The 20593-nt window shown below is 33.9% G+C and overlaps 1 protein-coding gene, 1 long non-coding RNA gene and 1 other non-coding gene across 3 annotated transcripts; all 3 read left to right on the forward strand.

Moving 5' to 3' along the window:
* The first annotated feature begins 8022 nt into the window (after positions 1-8022).
* On the forward strand, positions 8023-12022 carry LOC120138021 (glucan endo-1,3-beta-glucosidase 2-like). The gene is made up of 5 exons (XM_039153636.1): positions 8023-8129; positions 10188-11441; positions 11535-11562; positions 11660-11804; positions 11856-12022. Exons 1-5 carry the CDS (start codon positions 8069-8071, stop codon positions 11862-11864), a joined length of 1497 nt encoding a protein of 498 aa, XP_039009567.1. The 5' UTR covers positions 8023-8068; the 3' UTR covers positions 11865-12022.
* Positions 12023-19509: 7487 nt separating this feature from the next.
* Positions 19510-20284, forward strand: LOC120138024. Its single transcript, XR_005517478.1, has 2 exons — positions 19510-19860; positions 19959-20284. It is a non-coding gene; the product is annotated as an uncharacterized LOC120138024 (long non-coding RNA).
* A 110-nt stretch (positions 20285-20394) lies between these two features.
* LOC120138035 lies at positions 20395-20481 on the forward strand. The gene has a single exon (XR_005517480.1). It is a non-coding gene; the product is annotated as a small nucleolar RNA Z122 (small nucleolar RNA).
* Positions 20482-20593: the final 112 nt, after the last annotated feature.

Here is a 20593-nt window from a genome sequence, read left to right on the forward strand (position 1 = left end):
TGTGACCTTTTACGAAGTTATCAAAGACCGAGTTCGCCACTTTGAAGTCACATGAAGATTGCATCAACATTTATGCATTCATAAGAACATCATTTGTATAATAAAAAAATGCATTACATTGATAGATTTGATTGCATTCAAACATAAAGTTTTACAGGTTTCCAAATGAAAAAGAAGATTCATGATGAAAAATACCTTACAAGAATAAGGTAGAATTCAAAACCCCAAATACAGGAATCACGCAAACATCTGAAGAATAGATGAACGCAATCCACAGAAGAAACATTATTTTGAAATGTGGCATGTTACCCAATCAACAAGTAATTTTGAAAAATGAGAAAACGACAAAGTTTCTTACATAGTAAACTATTTCCCAAATTTATAAGTCCTACGGGCCATCCATAAGACCTTCAGTGCAGAATGTTTTCAAACAGAAATTTATCTCACTTGAGATTGTTTTTCTTAAAACAAAATTTGTCTCGCTTGAGACAGTTTCACTCGAAACAGAAATTTATCTCACTTGAGATTGTTTTTCTTAAAACAAAATTTATCTCGCTTGAGACAGTTTCACTCGAAAGAATAATTTATCTCACTTGAGATTGTTTTTCTTAAAATAAGATTCGTCTCGCTTGAGACAGTTTCACTAGAAACAGAAATTTCCATCACTCGTTGGATCAACATTTCTAGAAATAGTCCATAATGAGAAGAACTCATATGAAGATGAAGAAAAAGTTCATAATGAGAAGAACTTGTTCAACCTTTTGCTCGATTCTATCACAGAATGAGATATACCAGCATCAACATTTTCAGAGGAAGTTCATAACGAGAAGAACTCATCTGAAGAGGAAGAAAAAGTTCAAAATGAGAAGAACTTGTTCAACCTTTTGCTCGATTCTATCACAAAAGGAGATAGATCAGCATCAACATTTCCAGAGGAAGTTCATAATGAGAATAACTCATATGAAGAGGAAGAAAAAGTTCATAATAAGAAGAACTTGTTCAACCTTTTGCTCGATTCTATCACAGAAGGAGATAGATCAACATCAACGTTTCTAGATGAAGTTCATAATGAGAAGAACTCATCTGAAGAGGAAGAAGAAGTTCATTATGAGAAGAAATTGTTCGACCTTAGCTTGATTCATCATCTATGGAGTTGAATGAAAGAAGAACCTCACTTGAGGATCAATATTTTCAGAGGAAGTTCATAATGAGAAGAACTCATTTGAAAATGAAGAAGAAGTTCATAATGAGAAGAACTTGTTCAACCTTGCCTTAATTCATCACATATGAAGTTGAATCAATGACACCTCTTTCGAGGATCAGCATTTCCAGAAGGAGTTCATAATGAGAAGAACTCATCTGACAAGGAAGAAGAACTTGTTCAATTTTTTGCTAGATTACATCACAAGAGGAGGATCATCATTCCCAGTGGAAGAGTTCATAATAAGAAGAACTCGTCCGAAGTGAGCAAAAAGTTCATAATGAGAAGAACTTATAGCTCAAAAGTTTAAACAATTCAAGCTAAAAATGGTGTTTTATGTCTTTACTCCATTCCTGTTCCATAACAACGAGTAAAGAGGGGCAGTTGTAATCACTATTTTTACCTCAACAGCAGTCCCTCTACGTTTCAGCTCCAGCAGCTGCCAGCAACTTCAACAACATCTGGTTCCCCGCTCTAATTAGCACCCGCCAGCATCTCCCTGTTCCAATAGCTTCCAACAACAACAGCTGGTCCCCTATCCAACAGCTTCCTAGTTACAACTCACCACCAAGTAAAACAAACAACAATCATCTTTTTTTTTGTTTTAAGCATGTAAATGGGTTAATATATATAACCCAAAAAACTCATTGTAATGGGGATGAGAACCTTTCAAATATAAAAAAAACTGTGAGTTTCTGGGATTTTTAATATCATTTTCATTTAACGGTTTTATGTTATTTTTTTCTTTTCTTTGGCATTTGAACAAAACAGTGTAGAGGAGAAAGTATAATCTTACCTTGTTAGTCGGTTCTCGCCAGAGGAGGGTTATAGTCGTTGTCATCGGGTTGTGTTTGGCTGAGAGTCTTTGGCGTTTAGGGCCTCATAGAGCGTCGGTTTTGAGTTTCTAGAGGAGTATGTGAGTTAGTTTATAGTTTTTGGGTTCATTTTTAGTAAGCCGACCATCATGGGTGGTGGTCAGAGAATTGAGGAGCGCCGTTGAGCGGCGATGTTGGTAATTTGTCAGTCTTGGTCGAAAGAAATTTGTGAGAAAGAAGATATTTGGGTGGTTGTTTAGCTTTCTACCGGTCGGCGTCGGTTCCATTCGGAGTAAATGGCCACCAAGGCGGTGGCCGGCGGCGTTGGTGAGAAGCTTTGAAGCTCTCGGCTGCATGCATGGAAGATGGAGAATGAGAGAGAAAACAATTTTTTTCATGTTTTGCAATGAAACATCAGACGGGTGTTTTAGTTTAGGTCATATATTAGCATTTTAGGGCAAATTACATATAGGCCATTCCATTTAAGCATCTATTTACATCTTGATCACTAACCGAGGGTCAAATTACATATAGCCCACTAAACTTTTACCATATCTTTATATTGTAGTCACCTAAAATAGAAAAAATCCCTAAATAATCCCTATAATTCAGATACATATTTGCACTTTAGTTCCTGATTTTTTTTATTTCGAAATTAGCTGCTATATTTTTATTTTCTTTCATTTTGATCTCTATGCTTTATTTATTATACTTTAGTCATTTTAATTCTATCTTTTAATCTTCTGAGCTATTTTATTTTTTGGCATTATATTTGATATCTTTTATTTTAGCTCTTTACTTTATATTTTAATTTATGCAATTTATTTTTTATTTATTTAATTTCATTACTTTAATTTTCTATTTTTGCTTTACATTTTTCAATACTTTAATTCTAGTTCTTTAACTATTTCGCTTTATTTTATGTTTAGTTTATTTTAGTCATATTAATATATGTATGTATGTATGTATATATATATATGAAAGATTAATAAGTATTATTTAATTAATTTCACAAATCAATTAAATGATAATATTTATTTATTTTTAAATATTAAGAAAGGGTGGTCTTAAAGTAACTAGACGTCCTATTCTGATACTTTAAAAATAAATAAATATCCTGCTTATAAAAATATATATATATTTACTTCATTATTTTTAGGAAAATTATTATATTCTTATTAATTTATTTTTAAATATTAAGAAAATATAGTCTTAAAGCAACTAGATATCCTTTTCTAATATTTTTAAATAAATAAATACTTTATTTATAATTTATAAAAATTATTTTAATATTTTTTCCTTATTATCCAATTGAATATGAAAAGATCATAAATTAAATTTATATTCGAATTCTTAAATTCTATTATTAGAGACAATTTATAATCGACAAGGACCAATTTTGGGCGTTGTGGGGTGCTAATCCTTCCTCTAACGTAATCGACCACGAATCCTTTTTTATTATTAAAAAGAACGAATTTTTGGTTAAACGCATACCAGTTTCTCTTTTAAAATGGTATTTTATTAAAAACTATTTTAAAAGATGATTTTTAGGTATTCGACCTATCTAACCCAAAAGGTCGATGGCGACTTCAAACATTTCCTTAAAAAAAACCATTTATTTATCCACATCACTTTTCCCGCCAAGTAAAATTTCGTGCCCAGACGAAAATCGGTTACGACAAACGCAATAACATATGTTATGTCCGCAATCACAATAATCGTAACGCAATCGAAAATGTAGCCGTAACCACAATTTAAATCCATGGTAAAAATATATTAATAAACTACAGTTTCCCATGATTCTTTACCTATGTTCCTTAAGGATCGTAGTACAAGAGCAGAGAACACAAAAGTATAGAAAAATGTGTTATAAGGATATATTCTTATTCAAAAATGAAAAAAAAAACTCAAGAAAAAATGAAAACAAAGGACATGGTATAAAAAAATAAGAGAATTAATAATCATTGGCGGTTGGCAACCAACATTAAAATTGATGACATCACTATCTAAACAAAAATCAAAGGAAAAGAAGAAGATGACACAAAATATTGAGAGAAAAATTAAGTTAAAAAACGAAGAAAAAATTGACAAGATTATGGAAGTCCTGAAAAATAAAATTTGATTTTATTAAACTAACTTGCAATAATAGTGAGATTAGGTCAAATCCCAAGAGAGCTTAAATTAGAATATCAATGTTTGACAGATAAAATCAAGAAATAAAAATAACGAAAACCAATTATTATCAAACTTCCAATTCAAAGATGTGTTTTTCATCCGACTGTAATTTTGATCATAAGCTTAAAATATCGATTTTCAATATTCGAGTAATTAGTCACTTGCTTGGAACCATAACAAGTATAGTTTCCCTTTTATACTTGATTAGCCTACTTATTTGCAACAAGTATTCAAATCAAGTCTTATCATTAATGATAGCATTAAGAATCGTGGGAATGATTAAAATAAAATCAATTAATTTCCTACTTTTATTTCCCCGAAGATTATCATGTGCAATGTGAGGTTCAGATAATAAACCGTAACAAACACAAATAATTACACTTACTCCTTGCTACTTATAAATAGTGGTAGAAAACTCAATATCAAATTAAATCATCAATTTAGCCAATATCAAGAATTCATAAAAATAAGAACAAGAAATAAAGATTGCTTGGATTAAAAAAGAAATACTAGTTTAGCACAAACCTCACAAAATTACAGTAGAATCGTTTCACCGTTAAATCAGAAATAAAGCTTAGCCACTCATGGTGGAATAGAAATACAAGAGAAAAAAAGAAGCTATATTGTAGAAAGATATATCTGAAAAGGGCTAAGGGACTCTTTATATAGAGCCAAAACACTAAAAGAAAGGTAAATCTGAGTCTATATCAAATAAGTAAAAAACTAAAATAAAAATAACTCAAGATAAATAAAGTCCTAATAAAAAAAGAGATTGCTTGACCATATACTTTCAAAATAATGAAAGTGTCCATAAAAGTGAGTTACATATCAGATTTGCTTCCAAAAGTTCAAATTTTTCTTGCTAGACAGCAGTCGCGTGTAAGTCATAAGACATGGTCACGTCTTATCAAAGATAGTTTTCTGCTTAGTTTCATATTCTTCCAAAAGACTTGATTCTCACATACAACGTTAAAAACAAACTTTTGAGTTGATTTTCACCACTACATCCATATTTCACCTCCTAAATCAAAACAAAGATAAATTCCACAATTAAGCTCAAATTATAATAAAGATATGAAGGAATTAAACATAAAAAGATGTATATAATTACAACTTACCAAAAATCGTTTTAAAATTGAATTTTTTAAAAATTATTTGATTGACGTATAATCATCTTCTTTCAAAATTCAATAATAAGAGTCAACAATCTTTAGAATATGTGATTAAAAGTTTTTAGTTGACATATTTTCTCGTTCTTAGTATGCGGGTTCAATACCCATTAGGAGTAAAATTCTCCTATTTTCTCAGGTAGAAATTGTTCAAAAAAGAATCCAATAATAAGAAGATAGAAAGGAAGAGATGAGTTAGTTGTCAAACTTGTTAAGTTTATTAGTGGTTAGTTGTGATCCATATGCTTATGGGCCTATTACAAACATGTAGTGAGCCTTAGCCTAGACAAGTATTTTGTTTTAATGAATCAAATATCACTTACTGATCCAGTTTCACTAGCTTGTGCCCTAGTTACCATCATGCTAGTTTTACTTTTATTATTAGTTTCCTAATCCTGAGTATTTCAATTTCTTAAAACAAGATTGTTTTCTCGTTTCGTGGCTGCTCTCTGTAGTGGGTCCGACGCTTCTTCCTCGACTAGTTGGTGCTGACACAACTTTAATTATACGTACCCTACTTGACGACAGAGATGTCTGGGATGTTGGGGGCTCCGATCGTATTCTTGGAATTTTTAAATTTTTTAAATTTTAATTTTTTTATATTTTTTACTGATTATTTAAATTTATATTTCCTAAATTTTTTTAATATAAAATTTTAAGTTCGTACACCTAATATAAATTTCTGTCGTACGTCGATGCTTGGCGAAATTAATCTCTACTTAAATGAGATTAATGTGTTTGATAGGTGGGAGGAGTTCATCCCGGATAGTTGTATGATATCATTTAAGTTTTAATAAAAAAGACCTATAAATTGCCAAAATCAATTAATAAACTATGCAAATAACGTGCATATTTCTAAGGTTAATTATAAAATAAGTGTCTAGATTATACTATTTTTTTAAATAGGTGTCTATAACGTTACAAACATTATTATTTTAATTGTTCGAGCCGTAGCGATTGTTAAATTCTATCGTTAAATGACATGTGTCATATTCTGATAATTTTAAAAATAAAATAAAATTATATATTAAAAACCCCAATTTAAAAAAAAACTTAAAAACAACTCAAAACTTTGAAAACTCCAATTTTGCTCCCTAAACTCATGCCCGCCATCGCTGTTTGACATCAATCTGACCTCCACCAGAACCTCCACCTTACGACAAGTCAAACCTGACCGTAAACGTTGCGTCTCTGAAGAAGGAAAAAACAAAATCACAACCCAAAACTGCATCTCTAACGAACACATACTACTAAATTTGTGACACTCAGGTGATCCAACGACGCACACAACAACAAGGGAGACAACGACCGTCCAAGAAAATGGCAAGGACGACGTCGAACGTGGCTGACAGGGAGGTTAGGGTTAGAGATTTTAAAGTTTGTTTGTAATATTAGAAAAATATAATTTTTTTATAAAATAATATTTAAAAAAAATCAAAATTATCAAAGGGTTACACGTGTCACTTAACGAATTTTTTAATAGTCGTTACATTATGAACATCTAAAATAGTAACATTTATAATGTTAAACATTTAAATAATTAAAAAAATTAAACACCGATTTAAAAAAATATATAATTTAAACACTTATCTTATAATAAGCGTATTTCTAAATCTGTGTACTGCAAAAACTTGACAATTCTTAATAATACCACAGTTCTTTTAAGTGGTCAAAACTACAGAACAAACCAATCAGCCATTATGAATGGTAAAAGTAAAGCAACAACCTCCCATTATTATAGGTCAAATGGAAATAAATATATTACCGTTGAAACGAACGATGGATTGCCATCTTGTCCCCGTAGCAATAGGTGATGTCCTTTTATGTTAGATCTAGGATCAGGGATGGCAATGGATCAGTTAAATTGTAATTTTGGTCCCTCTATAATCCTTGAAATTAGGTTTAATTAATTACTTTATTTTCATAATCTTATTAATTATTTTAAATAATAAATATTATTTTTTAAATCAAAATGTTCACTTAGATTTTCCTAGAAATATCATTTTCATATACGAAAAAAATCATATCATTATCAAATGGTTTAGAGAAGAATATTTAAACAAATATTATCTCATATTTATCACATATTTAAAAAAAATTCTTAACAAGTTTAGATAAATTTTGAATTTGAATGTGATTTATCATCTTAGTAGATTTGGAAGATTCTTGAATATAAATTTGAATAGTCACGTCACATCCTTCATTAGATGTTAATAACAAATAATTTGATTGATAAAATTTTAAATTCGATGATCAAAATAAAAATAATAATAGTCATAAAAATTGTTTATTTTATAACTTAAAATGGTTGAGAATCAAATATTTTAAAAATAACTTGCAAAATGGGACATAAATGTAATGTTAGACCAGCAACGGCTAAATCCTGCAAAAAGATGAAATAAATCCAAATACCAAAAAAAGAAAAGGTAGTGGCAGTGCAGCCTTGGCCTTTGTGTTTTGTTCTTGATATAAAAATGTGTCTAAGACACTGTCCATTACTTCCTGCATGCAACTGTTGAACATGTTGCAGATGATAATCTTAGCCGTTCATCCACTCTCCATCTATTCTAAGAATTTTATAGCTCTCCTTCATCTTACAACTTAGCCCCAGATTTCCAGTTGTTGCCCGTTTCCCCAGCTTACTCCTTTTCTCTCTGGGTTTTGTTTGTGTCGTGAGAAACTTTTTAGGGTGTTTCTTTTTTAACCCTATGGCTTGGCTTCTCGCTTTTGTTCTTCTTCTAGGCGTTCCTCAAGCAGCAGCTGATGAAGGTAAATCATTTTCAATCTTCTCCTCTATTTCCCCAGGCTTTGCTGTAGACTTTATTTAAAGTGATTTTGCAGCTGGTGAACTTGATTTCTTTCCCTTTCTTGTTTCTCATCCTTTTGAACGTTGGAGATCAGACGAACATGAACTGTTAGTGAAGGATAATCAAACATGTTTTCGGAGAAAGCGTTTTTAGTGTAGTGAAGTCTTAATTTTTTGTTTTTTTTTTTACTTAGCTTGAGGAGATTTTAGTAGGTTCAAGCATTAAATTGGGGAATGAATGAGATCTGAATGGCGATTGGAGATGTTAAGATATAGTGTGTATATATTGTATGTGGTCTACGTGTCGGCTAATGAGAAGGTAACTGATGACTCTTTGGTGGGGGGGGGGGGGGGGAAGGAAGGGGCTCTTCTAATCTTAATATACGGTGACAAATTTTTTTTACCGAAAATATTAATATTTTTTTATAAAGTATTATTTAAAATATTATTTTTTTATAAAGTATTATTTAAAATATTATTTTTTTATCAAAAATATTAATTTTATTACTTAATTTTTAGTAAAAAAATAATATTTTAAGTAGCACCTAACATTAACATTTCTTATAAAAATAATAATGTTTTAATTAACAATTTACAAAAAAAAATATTAACTTTTTATAATTTATTTTCTTAACCACGTATTAATATTATCGTACATTACACATTCCCGAAAAGAAAGGTATATAGGAATACTCAATTATTTAACTGCGGGCCATGCATTTTCTCTGTGTGCAATGTGGAATCCAGCTTTCATGCTGGATTTAAGGAATAGTTTTTCACCCTCACTTTCTACTTATTTTCCCATTACTGTTGAATTCTTTTGTTGAATTTAGATAACGAAAAGAAAATGGAAACCCAAAACCATGGTAGAAAATAGAGTAAATTTCGTATTTCATCACTCAACTTTATTTGTATTTCTATTTTAGTTAACTTTAAAACAAAACCAATTAGAAAATTAAGTGATTGAATTAAAAAAATTTGAATGACCAAAATATGAACGTGTACAAAGTTCAGTGATGAAATAAAGTAGTTTAAACTAGAAAATCAATACTATAATAAAAGGGTAAATTCATATTTACCTAAACTATCAATTTTGATCCATTTTAATATCTAAACTTTTAATTGTTTTTCAAAACATACCTAATGTTTAATTTTTTTAGTATTCCGCTGCTAAAAACTTCCGTTTTTAGTATCTAAACTATCAATTTTGATCCGTTTTAGTATTTAAAATTTCATTTTTTCAAAATCATACCAAACATTTAGTTTTTATAGTACCCACCGCTAAAAACTTCATGCTTTTATTGTCTAAACTATTAGTTTTGACCCGTTTTATCACCTAAATTTTCATTTTTTTCAAAATTTGATGTTAAATTTTAAACGGGGCAATAAATAAAATAAAAACTAAAATTTAGGTATGATTTTAAAAAATTGATAGTTTAGATACTAAATACGTAATTTACCGCAATTGTTTAAGGAAATATCTTTAATGTATAAAACTAGGAGGTTTAATTTAGCTTTAATTTTTGACTGATTCAACCATCTTTCTATTGTTTTATATACTTGTCAGCAGGCTAGATCTTAGAGGTAATTTCATTGGTTCATTTTAGTCCTTCACTGTATTTTCTTTTAGAAAAGAGAACAATCTCTGGCGGTAACATTTCCACTTGCCTTGGTAATGAAAAAAATGGTCAAAAGATTTACTGGATCTAGGGAACATACCATCCTCCATTGTTATATATATATATATATATATGTATTTGTCTTATTGCTTTTAATGTAGGTAGCATGCACCCATGTATGTGTAATTTTTTTATAGAAGTAATGTTCACGTGTAGAAGTTTCTTTATAGAAATGTTCGTAAAGGACTTCGGTTTCGTAAAATGTTGTTGAACTTTTCATTTTTCTTGAAGTATATGTGTTGGATGCATCCCCTATCCGACGCTTTGACCTGAGTCCAATTAACATGGCGTAGTCGAACTGCCCTTTGGTTTAACTATTTTGGTCTAATTTTGTTGCTGCAGATCCATACATTGGAGTGAATATAGGGACAGATCTATCGATCATGCCACACCCAACTCAAGTAGTTGCTCTTCTTAAAGCTCAGCAAATCCGACATGTTAGACTGTACGATGCGGACAGAGGTATGCTAGCCGCTCTTGCGAATACCGGCATTCGGGTTATGGTTTCTATACCCAACGACCAACTTCTAGGCATTGGACAATCGAATTCCACTGCAGCTAATTGGGTCTCTCGGAACATCGCCGCACATTACCCAGCCACCAACATCACTGCTGTTTGTGTTGGTTCTGAGGTTTTCGTTGCACTTCCTAATGCAGCGTCGGTGCTTGTGAATGCCATGAAGTACATTCACTCTGCCCTCGTGGCGTCGAATTTGGACAACCAAATCAAAGTTTCATCACCTCTTGCTTCATCCATAATCCTTGATTCTTTCCCGCCTTCCCAGGCTTTCTTCAATCGCTCATGGAATCCGGTTATGGTCCCCATGCTTAATTTCTTGCAGTCGACGGGGTCGTCTCTCATGCTTAATATATACCCTTACTATGACTATATGGAATCAAATGGTGTGATTCCATTGGACTATGCACTTTTCAAGCCTCTTCCTCCGACAAAGGAAGCTGTCGACTCTAATACCCTTGTCCACTACTCCAATGTCTTTGATGCTATGGTCGACGCTACATACTTTGCCATGGCTTTCCTGAACTTCACTAACATCCCTGTCATGGTGACTGAAACTGGCTGGCCATCGAAAGGTGATTCCAATGAACCGGATGCAACGATAGAGAATGCCAACACTTACAACAGCAACTTGATCCGTCATGTGATAAACAAAACCGGAACTCCCAAGCACCCTGGAATTGCTGTCAGTACTTACATCTATGAGCTCTACAATGAGGACCTGAAACCCGGGCTGATATCGGAGAAGAACTGGGGATTGTTTGATGTAAATGGTGACCCTATTTATATATTACGCCTCACAGATTCAGGGTCATTGTTAGCAAACGATACCACTAACCAAACTTATTGTACCGCTAAGGAAGGGGCTGATCCAAAGATGTTGCAGGCTGCTTTAGATTGGGCATGCGGACCCGGAAAAGTGGATTGTTCACAATTGTTGCAGGGAAAACCATGTTATGAGCCGGATAACGTGATTGCACACGCAACTTATGCGTTGGACACTTACTATCACCGTATGGGGAAGACTCCCGATGCATGCGACTTCAATGGGGTTGCAGATATTACAACAACAGATCCAAGTAAGATGAATAGAGAGCATGCATGCATAGATACTAATATAACATTATTGCTTGTATTAAAAGGAAACTAATCCTAGTTTGCTTCTTTCACAGGTCATGGTTCTTGTATATTCCCAGGAAGGTAAAAACTAAAAACTTTTTTCTTAGCCCTCTGGCTTAGGTTTTTTTTCCCACTTGTTACATAAGTTGAACATGCTATTTGTTGATGTGTAACGCAGCCATGGCAGGAATGGAACCATGGTAAATATAACGGCCCCGTCAATGAATTCAATGAGTTCGAATTCACCGGGTCGGAATTTTTACGGCGGGGGAGGTTTTGCTAGCGTGTTTGTGGTAATCAAAGTTATGTTGTGGAGTGTAATCCTTGTAGGGTGATTTTTTTTTAATTAATCTTCTTGTAGGATGATTTGTTTTTTCTTGTAGGATGATGGTAGGTGTATTTTGGGCATGCTATGGAGTTTAATTTAGACAAATTTTGGAATAGAGAATGTGGGTGATGGGAGTTTTCTCCATTTATTTTGGGTGCGGTGAAAATGATGGTTTAAGAACAGAGTGGCCTATTCGATTTTGTACAAAATGTTGCACTAGTCTCTTACTTTTGGGATCATATTGAATTTTTTTTATTATTCCCAAATTGAGTTGGATTGAATTCCAAATCCAAAAAAGAAAATTCTTTTAATATTTATCTTTTATATTTATAATTAAATTATATAAAATATCAAAACTTAGAATTAATATGAAAAATTTAAAATTGAAATTAATTAAATCAAAAACTAATAAATTATTTATATAAATTTAAAAATTAAATTTAATGAAACAATATACAGGTACACCCATACCTATAAAATAACATCCCACTCTCTCTATTCTAGAGACCACCACTCCTCAAAATCCGCAATTTCCTTTAAAATTAAATAAAAAAATGCCCACACCATATTAAAAAAAAACTTTCCACTCTCTTTTAATAATTTTCACTTCTCAAAAACTACCTTTTACTTTATAATTCTTTTAAAAATATTATGTTTGAAAAATTAATTATATTTTAAAAAAATCATCGACAATTCATTTATTTTAAAAAAACAAAAAATATATACCAAGAAAAAACTAATCTAATCTATTTTTTTTCAATTAAACAGTCATAATCTCGGTGTTTTCCCGATATATCACCTTTTACATTTATTTTTCCCTGTCAGGCACCCTTCAGACTATTTTTCCCGATCTAATACCCTTTACAGTAAGGCGCGCCCCCTACAGCGCGCTTTACGTTGATCTGGCGCCACGTGTGTAATGCACGACTCCTGGGGCGTGCCTTACGTCACGTAGGGTAATAGCGCGGGGCAGGGGCCGCGTTTTACCTTTCAATTATATATAGCGCGGGGAAGGAGTCGCACCTTAGCTTTAACTAATTAATTATATAAGGCGAAGTGCATGTACCACGCCTTGTATAATTATAACTTTTCTCGGCTATAAATACCCTTCTCCCCCGATAAATTCTTCACATCTCCCCTCTCAACTTATAAATTAAAACAATTCCCTCAACGAGTCAATAATTTCGACAATGTTCTCATATTTGATTTAGAAGTTCGTACGACTTTTCGTTATAAGATAATTTTGTTATAAATATTTTTTATTATACTTATTATTTATTATGATTAATTGAAAAAAATATTATACAAATTGTTTTCAATTAATTTTTGTGTTTGTAAAATTGGAAAGCAGGAGCATACGTCGAAATAGTTTTGCGGTGCAGGTAATAAAATAAAATTATAATATTTAAATTATTTACGTTTATGTGTAAAAATTTTATTGTGTTATATTTTCGTTCATATATTATTCATTTAATCAGGTTTGTTTCAGATATAATATTGTCGCACTTTTAAACTTAAAGAATGACGCGACTTTCAGTTATTGTTTATTATGATGGTGAAATTCGAGAAGATGAAACTAGCGTTGTTTTCGTATCAAATGAGCATGTTAAAATATCATTTAAGAGAAACATAACTCTTGAGGAGCTGATAACGAAGATTTTGAGGAAGGTTCATATTGGAAGTAGTAGAAGAATGTCGTCGTTGCAGTACAGATTTCCAACATCATTGTTGCCATTAACTTATACAACGTTCGAACTTTCGAACAATGATGATGTTGAAGTGATGGTTGAATCTAAAAGTAATTATTCGGACGCCGATATTGAGATGTATGCAAAATTTGTTCAAGTGCATGTTGCTCGGGGTCAATCATTAAGCTCACACTATGTGCTGGCTGAACAAGTTGATCAAGTTGACAGTCTGACGACAGTAATGTGCAATGATTTTAATGCCATAATGGGGAGACATTCATCCTTAACTCCTTACGATATATACCGAGGTGGGTCAACGAACAATATGTATGACAACATCGCCTGCAGTTCAAGGGGAAGACATTCATCTGCAAATCCCTTTGACCTTAATATGGAGATGCAATCGATGCAACAATCTGTGCACTATCCATTTGACACAATGGCTTCAAGCTCCAGGAGGAGGCATTCGACTGCGAGTTTTTTCGATTTCAATGTCGATATGCCTTCCAGTTCAAGGGGAAGGCGTGCAAGTAGTAGGTTATTCGACCTAAATGTGGAGAGCATGAAAGAACCATCATCTCCACCAGAAGATCCACTTTGTGAGCCTAGTGCGGATGATACTGATACTGAGACTGGACTATTCATTCACCCAGAATCACTGCAATTCAACTCCGATGATGATGATGTAGATGAAGTTCCAGGAAATGTGACACAAACTGACCCTTCTGCACACATGTATGAAGCTGATTATGGTGTAATGTACGGGTCAGAATTTGCGGATATGCCTCATCTCGGTGACTATGGATATTACTCATCAATAAATAATGGCGAGTTATCTTTAGGCATGGAGTTTTCAAGCAAAGAAGAAGTGATGATGGCTATCAAAAATTACAATATCCGTAATTCTGTTCAGTCCAGAGTCGACTGCTCTACGACCGAAAAATATGTATGCTACTGTGCCCGACGCGAAAACGGATGCAATTGAATGGTTCGCGTATCGAAGAGGAAGAGGAAAAACAACAAATGAGAACTAACAGTATACAACGGTCCTCACACATGTTGTGCTGGAATGGTCAACTAAGATCATCCCAACTTGGACTCTGAAGTGATATTCCAAGCCATCATGCCCATGGTAAAAGCAAGCTCTCATATAGCTGTTGCAGTGTTAATTTCAGCTATACAATCGCAGTATGGGTACACTGTCTCCTATAAAAAAACTTGGTTGGCAAAACAAAATGTCATTGTCAAACTTCATGGCGAATGAGATGCATCTTACAACGAACTTCCAGGTTGGTTTAGGCTGGTGCGGACGTTGAATCCTGGGATAATTGTGGACTTCGAAACCTCGTATGCATACCATAATGATCGCGTTCTACGCGATCGATGCCAATTCTACTGGGTTTTTTGGACTTACCCACATTGCGTTAATGCTGTCAAATACTGCAAGCTTGTGGTCCATATCGACGAGACTTTCTTGTATGGAAAATACAAGCAAGTTTTATTATTGGCAGTTGTCTAAGATGACAATCGCAACATTCTTCCAGTTGTTTTGCTCTTATCGAATGAGAAGATACAGATTCTTGGGCTTTTTTCCTCCGAAACTTACGTACACATGTTATCACGAGGGAAAAAATATGTGTCATTTCAGATCGCGGAGATGGGATTAAAGCAACAATGGAGTCTTTGGGTCCAATGTGGCAACCACCCTTTGTCCAACATAGGTATTATCTCCGACACATTACTGTGAACTACCATGGAAGGTACAAGAAGAACGATGACCGTCAATTAATTGTGCGCATAAGTAAGTGAAACTGATATAGTTTGTTTTCTTTCGATCATTTTATTTTTGCAAAGAAAGCAAGTTAGTAAGTTATACATTTTTTGATCAGGTTACGAACTACTTACTTGAACGTTTGAATCAATGCTTCAGGATTTGCGGGAGAAGATCGAAAAAGAAATGTGGACGAACGCATATGATGGTGGATATCTATATGGACACATGACGACCAACTTGGCTGAGGCAATCAATTAAACTTTAAAGGGTGCACGTCACTTACTTGTAGCGGCTTTGGTAAAAACTACATATTTTTGTTTGGGAGTGCTTTTTGCGAAGCTCGGGGGACAAGCTCAAACCTGGATGCAAGACGGTCATGTCTATCACCCTAGATTAGTTGCAGATCTACAGAAAAAAATTGTTGCATCAAATGGAATGTCTGTATCTGACTTCTATAGAAGGCATGAAATGTTTCGTGTCACAGAGTTGACGCGACCTCTTCAAGGGATTGAAGCTGTGTCGTTAAGAGTAAATCTACGAGACAGAACGTGCGACTGCGGGTTTTTTCAAGCTCTGAAGTATCCATGCTCTCATGTGATAATGGCTTGCTCGCATACGCGTCAAGACTATAATCGTTTTTTGGATCCCGTATACCTACTATTTGAAGTTTATAAGGTATACAAATTTGAGTTCCCCCATAGGTAATGACAAAGACCCTGATGAGGTTTAGGATTGACTTCCGATTGTACCAAATCCGAGTTTATTGAGGGAGTGTGGTCGTCCAAAATCCAATCAAATTCATTGCGATATAGATATTCGAGAAAGATCTAGACAAGACAGAAGATGTGGGCATTGTAGAAACCCAGGACATATTAGAAAAACATGTCCACTTCTGTTGTCATCAAGTAACAATTGATGACAACATGATGTAGTTGTTTATCAAATAATAATTATTGTACTTTAATTTGCATTTACTTAAAGTTATTGTTATTCGATAACCGCTGATGAACAGTAAAAAAACGATACAAGAAAACGATATTGAACGTTGGCGTTATATGTGATTATAATAAAAGATATAATAAGTGACAAATTGAAGAAAGTTTGAGAACACAATTATTAAATTTTATAAAACTAATAACAATTTGGTATTTGAACATAATTTTAAATACAACAAACTTACAAAAAGTATTAAATGGTAAATGATAACTAAATAACAATAACTGATACTAAAAGGTAATAAACAAAATTAACCAAAATACATTAACAAAATTGTATAACAAATTTAACAAAATAAATTAAAATAAATCCAACCACATTAAAAAAAAGTAAGTATTAAATGATAAATAATTAAAAAATTACAATAAAAAGTCCAATAAACAACTAAATACAAATATAAAAAAACAAAATCTATCGATGCCTGCGACGCGAATGTGTTCCGTAGGGCGGTGGCTGTCGGTCTCGAGGAGGATTTCTTGTATCAGTGGTTGTGACTCCTCGCTATCATCATCATCACCATCGTCATCGTCGTCGTCGTCGTCATAAGCTATATTAGGTTGATGAGGAGCTGATGACGATGAAGCACCTCCAGAGAATAAGGACCCTGGAGGTGTATGACTAACTATCTTATCGACCTGCGAAAACTGGGAAAACTCATAAAACCCAGACATCGATGAGTGTGAAAACTGTACAGGAGGTGTCTGTGTTGCGGCCATGAGTGATGAGTCTGAACCCACAAAAATGTGGGCATATGAACCCCAAGTTGAATCTACAAACATAGACTCATAATATCCTCCAGGAGGGGTCATAAAACTCTGTGACGATGGCGGCGGCGGGGGTCATAAAACCAGGTGACAGTGGCGGCGGCGACATCGGGTACGGGAACGACGATGGCGGCATCACATATGGCTGTGGAAGGTAAGTTGTTGTAGACGGTGGCTGTTGTGAAGGTCATGCTGGTGCAGTTGAGGATGAACCGGAAGTACCTGCTCTCCATCCATGAGTCAGGGGACGATGGTACTGTGTCGGTGAACGTCTCTGTCGACGTCGCTGAAAGGTCTGCCCTTGTGCATCCTTGGAAAACAGAAACAATTTCCCGTTACTTTTGAACCACTCATAATAACCGTCAACAACCATCAAAGAAGTTAGTAAAAATGGGCTCTCTACAGGGAAGACGCCGATGTCGATCCTTCCACAGCACGACCCACTCGTGATGCCTCACTAGCCAATCTGTATAACTGTATCACTCTTGCCGCATCTATCTGTGCTATGCAACTCGTCCATATTGTGAGGTTCTTCCAGAATTGGTTGAAAACAACCAAATTGCCGGAGCACGTGATCAGTGGAGTGCCACTCGACGATCGCATAACAGATCAAAGAGACCATCGCCATCCAAACATCTAATGGGCCCCTCAACTCAGGTGGGATCACCATCCTCACATCATCATTAGAATATGACACCCAATCAAACTAAAATAAATTTATATAATTTTTTATCAAAATAATAATATAATTATACAACTATAATCTAAAATCGCTTTTTAAACATTAAAAGACATACATGTGTGCCAACCTTCTGATCGATTAGAACCCTAATTTTTTTCTAAATCATCAGGTAGCTCCTGATGATTTTTCCTATCATTAGACCACCTATTCAAGGAAAACAAAATTTATTATACACTGTATAAAATGATTAATATACGAAATCAATTTTATAATTACCTCAAGAGAGTATCAGAAATACGAATGAGTTCTTGACAACGGGATATAAAAAGGGCAATCAATACCATGCCCAAGACTGCAGCAACAGGAGACATCCGCCGATAGCATTTTTCCTGTAGTCAGTGGCTCGACACATTTCCCTGTACAGGAAAGCCAAAACTGCCGAGCCCTAACTGAGTGATACGGCCAGACGAAAGTCACTAAGATGTCGCAACCACATATAGTGAACTTGGTTGCGCGATTTGTCCAGCATCAACAACCCTCCTATCAATTACAGTATGCATGCCCGTACATACATTTTAACTTCATCATCAGAGGCGTCCTCGCTCAACTCCCGAAAATTGACATCTAACCAATTTAACGGTATCCGACCACCGTTAAAACTTTCTGGGACACGTCCTAGATAGTCCCGGCACAAAGTAGTCCATGAACCGTGCGCCATCCCTGATATCACATCTCCATCTACCGAAAGCCTCAGGTACATAGAAACATCCTCAAGTGTAATCGTGCACTCTCCGCACGGAAGATAGAATGTGTGGGTCTCCGGCCTCCACCGCTCCACTAAGGCAGCAATAAGGTCTGATTCTATCTTACAGTGACCCTCATATCTACCTATGTGACCGAATCCAGCCTCTACTAAATACGGCATGACACGGTCATGTATCACTAACTTAAGGTTCCTAATAAAAGGATCTAATATACGGTCTCTCTCCTAAAATATAAATAATTACAAAAATTAATTTTTAAACTAATAATCATGAATTAAATAAATAAATAAATTATTACTAATAATTTAAATTAAATTAAAACGTTAAAATGTTACTGTATCAACAAAATGTCGAGATATATGATTTTCATCCAAGTGAAGCAGACCGCCTTCCATTTTTTATCTGTAAAAAAATTAAGCAAATATAATATTAAATAATTTAAATACTTAAATAAATTAAATATAAAATAATAAATATAATAAAATATATCTTAAATAGAGAATATAAAAGTATTTGACAGAGGTTTAGAGAATTTGAGGAAAGTTGAGAGGATTTGATGTGATGAAAGTGATTGAGGATGAGAGTATTTATAGGGAATGATGGAGTGTGAACGGTCAAGGTAGGTAGGTAATTAAACCTATGGCGCGCCGCAGGGGGCGTGTCTTTCTGACGCGTGTCAGATTTGCAGGTAAGGCGCGACGCCTGCACCGCGCTTTACACTCGTGTATCCATCCAGTCAGCATAAGGCGCTTTTCAGGGCGCGCGTCTTACCCCACGTGACACCAAATGAGCGTAAAACACACTGCAGGGGCGCACCTTACTACGAAAGGTGTTAGATCAGGAAAAATAGTCTGTAGGATGTCTGACAGAAATAAATAAATGTAAAAAGTGATATATCGGGAAAAACGCCTATAATCTCACCCATGTTAATAAATTTAATTTTTATTAAAGAAATAAATTTAATTTATATTTAATTTATGTTAATATATAAACAAAATTTCAAATTCCAATCGTATCCAGATCTGATCTAAAACAGTTTGGATTTCTGCTATGGATCCATTTATCCGTCCCGGGGAGTCAACACAGATATACTTGTCGAAACCCTAAATTTGCCAAACTATAATCTCTTGCAACTATATAAATCTCCCCAACCCTACATCTAATCCTAAAACAGCCGATATCTGAAATCTCCGCCCCAAGATCTAATAGTTCTCCTAATCTTCGTTATCTCATTAGCATCTATCTATGATCCTCAGTGCTCTTTATAAAACAATAGCTCTAGAGGATACGAAAAGATGCAATATCAAAGGTACTTCTGGACACGCAGTTTCCAGAATTTGGATTTGTTTGTATCTTTTTCCTTATGGATTATTGCGTTTTCTCGTAAGTTCCACAGTTTCTATTTTTAAAATCTGTCAATTTTTTTTTAATTTTTTGCTCGATGATGATTGATATTTGCTTTAACCACACTGAAAATCCAGATCTCGGAGGTTAGGCGGTTTCTCTTTGGTTTAACGCAAAGTTGCTATGCTTCTAGTGTTTGATTTTGGCCTAATGATTCTGTTTCCTAGGAGCTGGAGGATAATATCCTCTTCTTTTAGATTATGGAGGAAAGCTTTTATCAAGCTCCAGAAGTACTGGCTGTTTTGTGTTAAATTTCAGAGGTAAAATGCTTGCCTTCTTGGTCTTATATGTGGAAAATCTTGGCCTAATTCTGAGAGCAATTAATCATCACATAATTTTCCTTTTTGTTTCATATGAGAGATATCTTTCCCATTGTTTGAAAGAAATTTATTTGGTCTTGTTATTTGTTTTTCTTGTTTATTTCAATCAGGCTGAATTAAGGTTGATTTTGTTTACATGAATATCTTAATCTTTTAAGGTTTATGAAGATTGAGAAATTAAAACAGAATTAGAATTGGGAAATGATGACAGCTTAATTGCTGGATAGTATCTGAGCAAAGATTTGACGAATTATATTTTGCACGTCAGTCTGATCCCAATCACATGTTCAAACTTGATGCTTTTATGAAACAAATCACTCCCAGACTTGCACGATTGAAAAATTATTAAATGGTAAGCGTAATAGAACAATTCAAACGTAATGGACGAACTG

The sequence above is a fragment of the Hibiscus syriacus genome, unplaced genomic scaffold, assembly GCF_006381635.1.
Source record: "Hibiscus syriacus cultivar Baekdansim isolate YM2019G1 unplaced genomic scaffold, ASM638163v2 tig00110677_pilon, whole genome shotgun sequence".
Taxonomy (NCBI): Eukaryota; Viridiplantae; Streptophyta; class Magnoliopsida; order Malvales; family Malvaceae; genus Hibiscus; species Hibiscus syriacus.

Coding starts and splice junctions, on each gene's coding strand:
- LOC120138021 (XM_039153636.1), top strand. CDS start 8,069: ATGGCTTGGCTTCTCGCTTTTGTTCTTCTTCTAGGCGTTCCTCAAGCA. Junction 8,130..10,187: donor TCAAGCAGCAGCTGATGAAG/GTAAATCATTTT, acceptor TTGTTGCTGCAG/ATCCATACATTGGAGTGAAT. Junction 11,442..11,534: donor TATTACAACAACAGATCCAA/GTAAGATGAATA, acceptor CTTCTTTCACAG/GTCATGGTTCTTGTATATTC.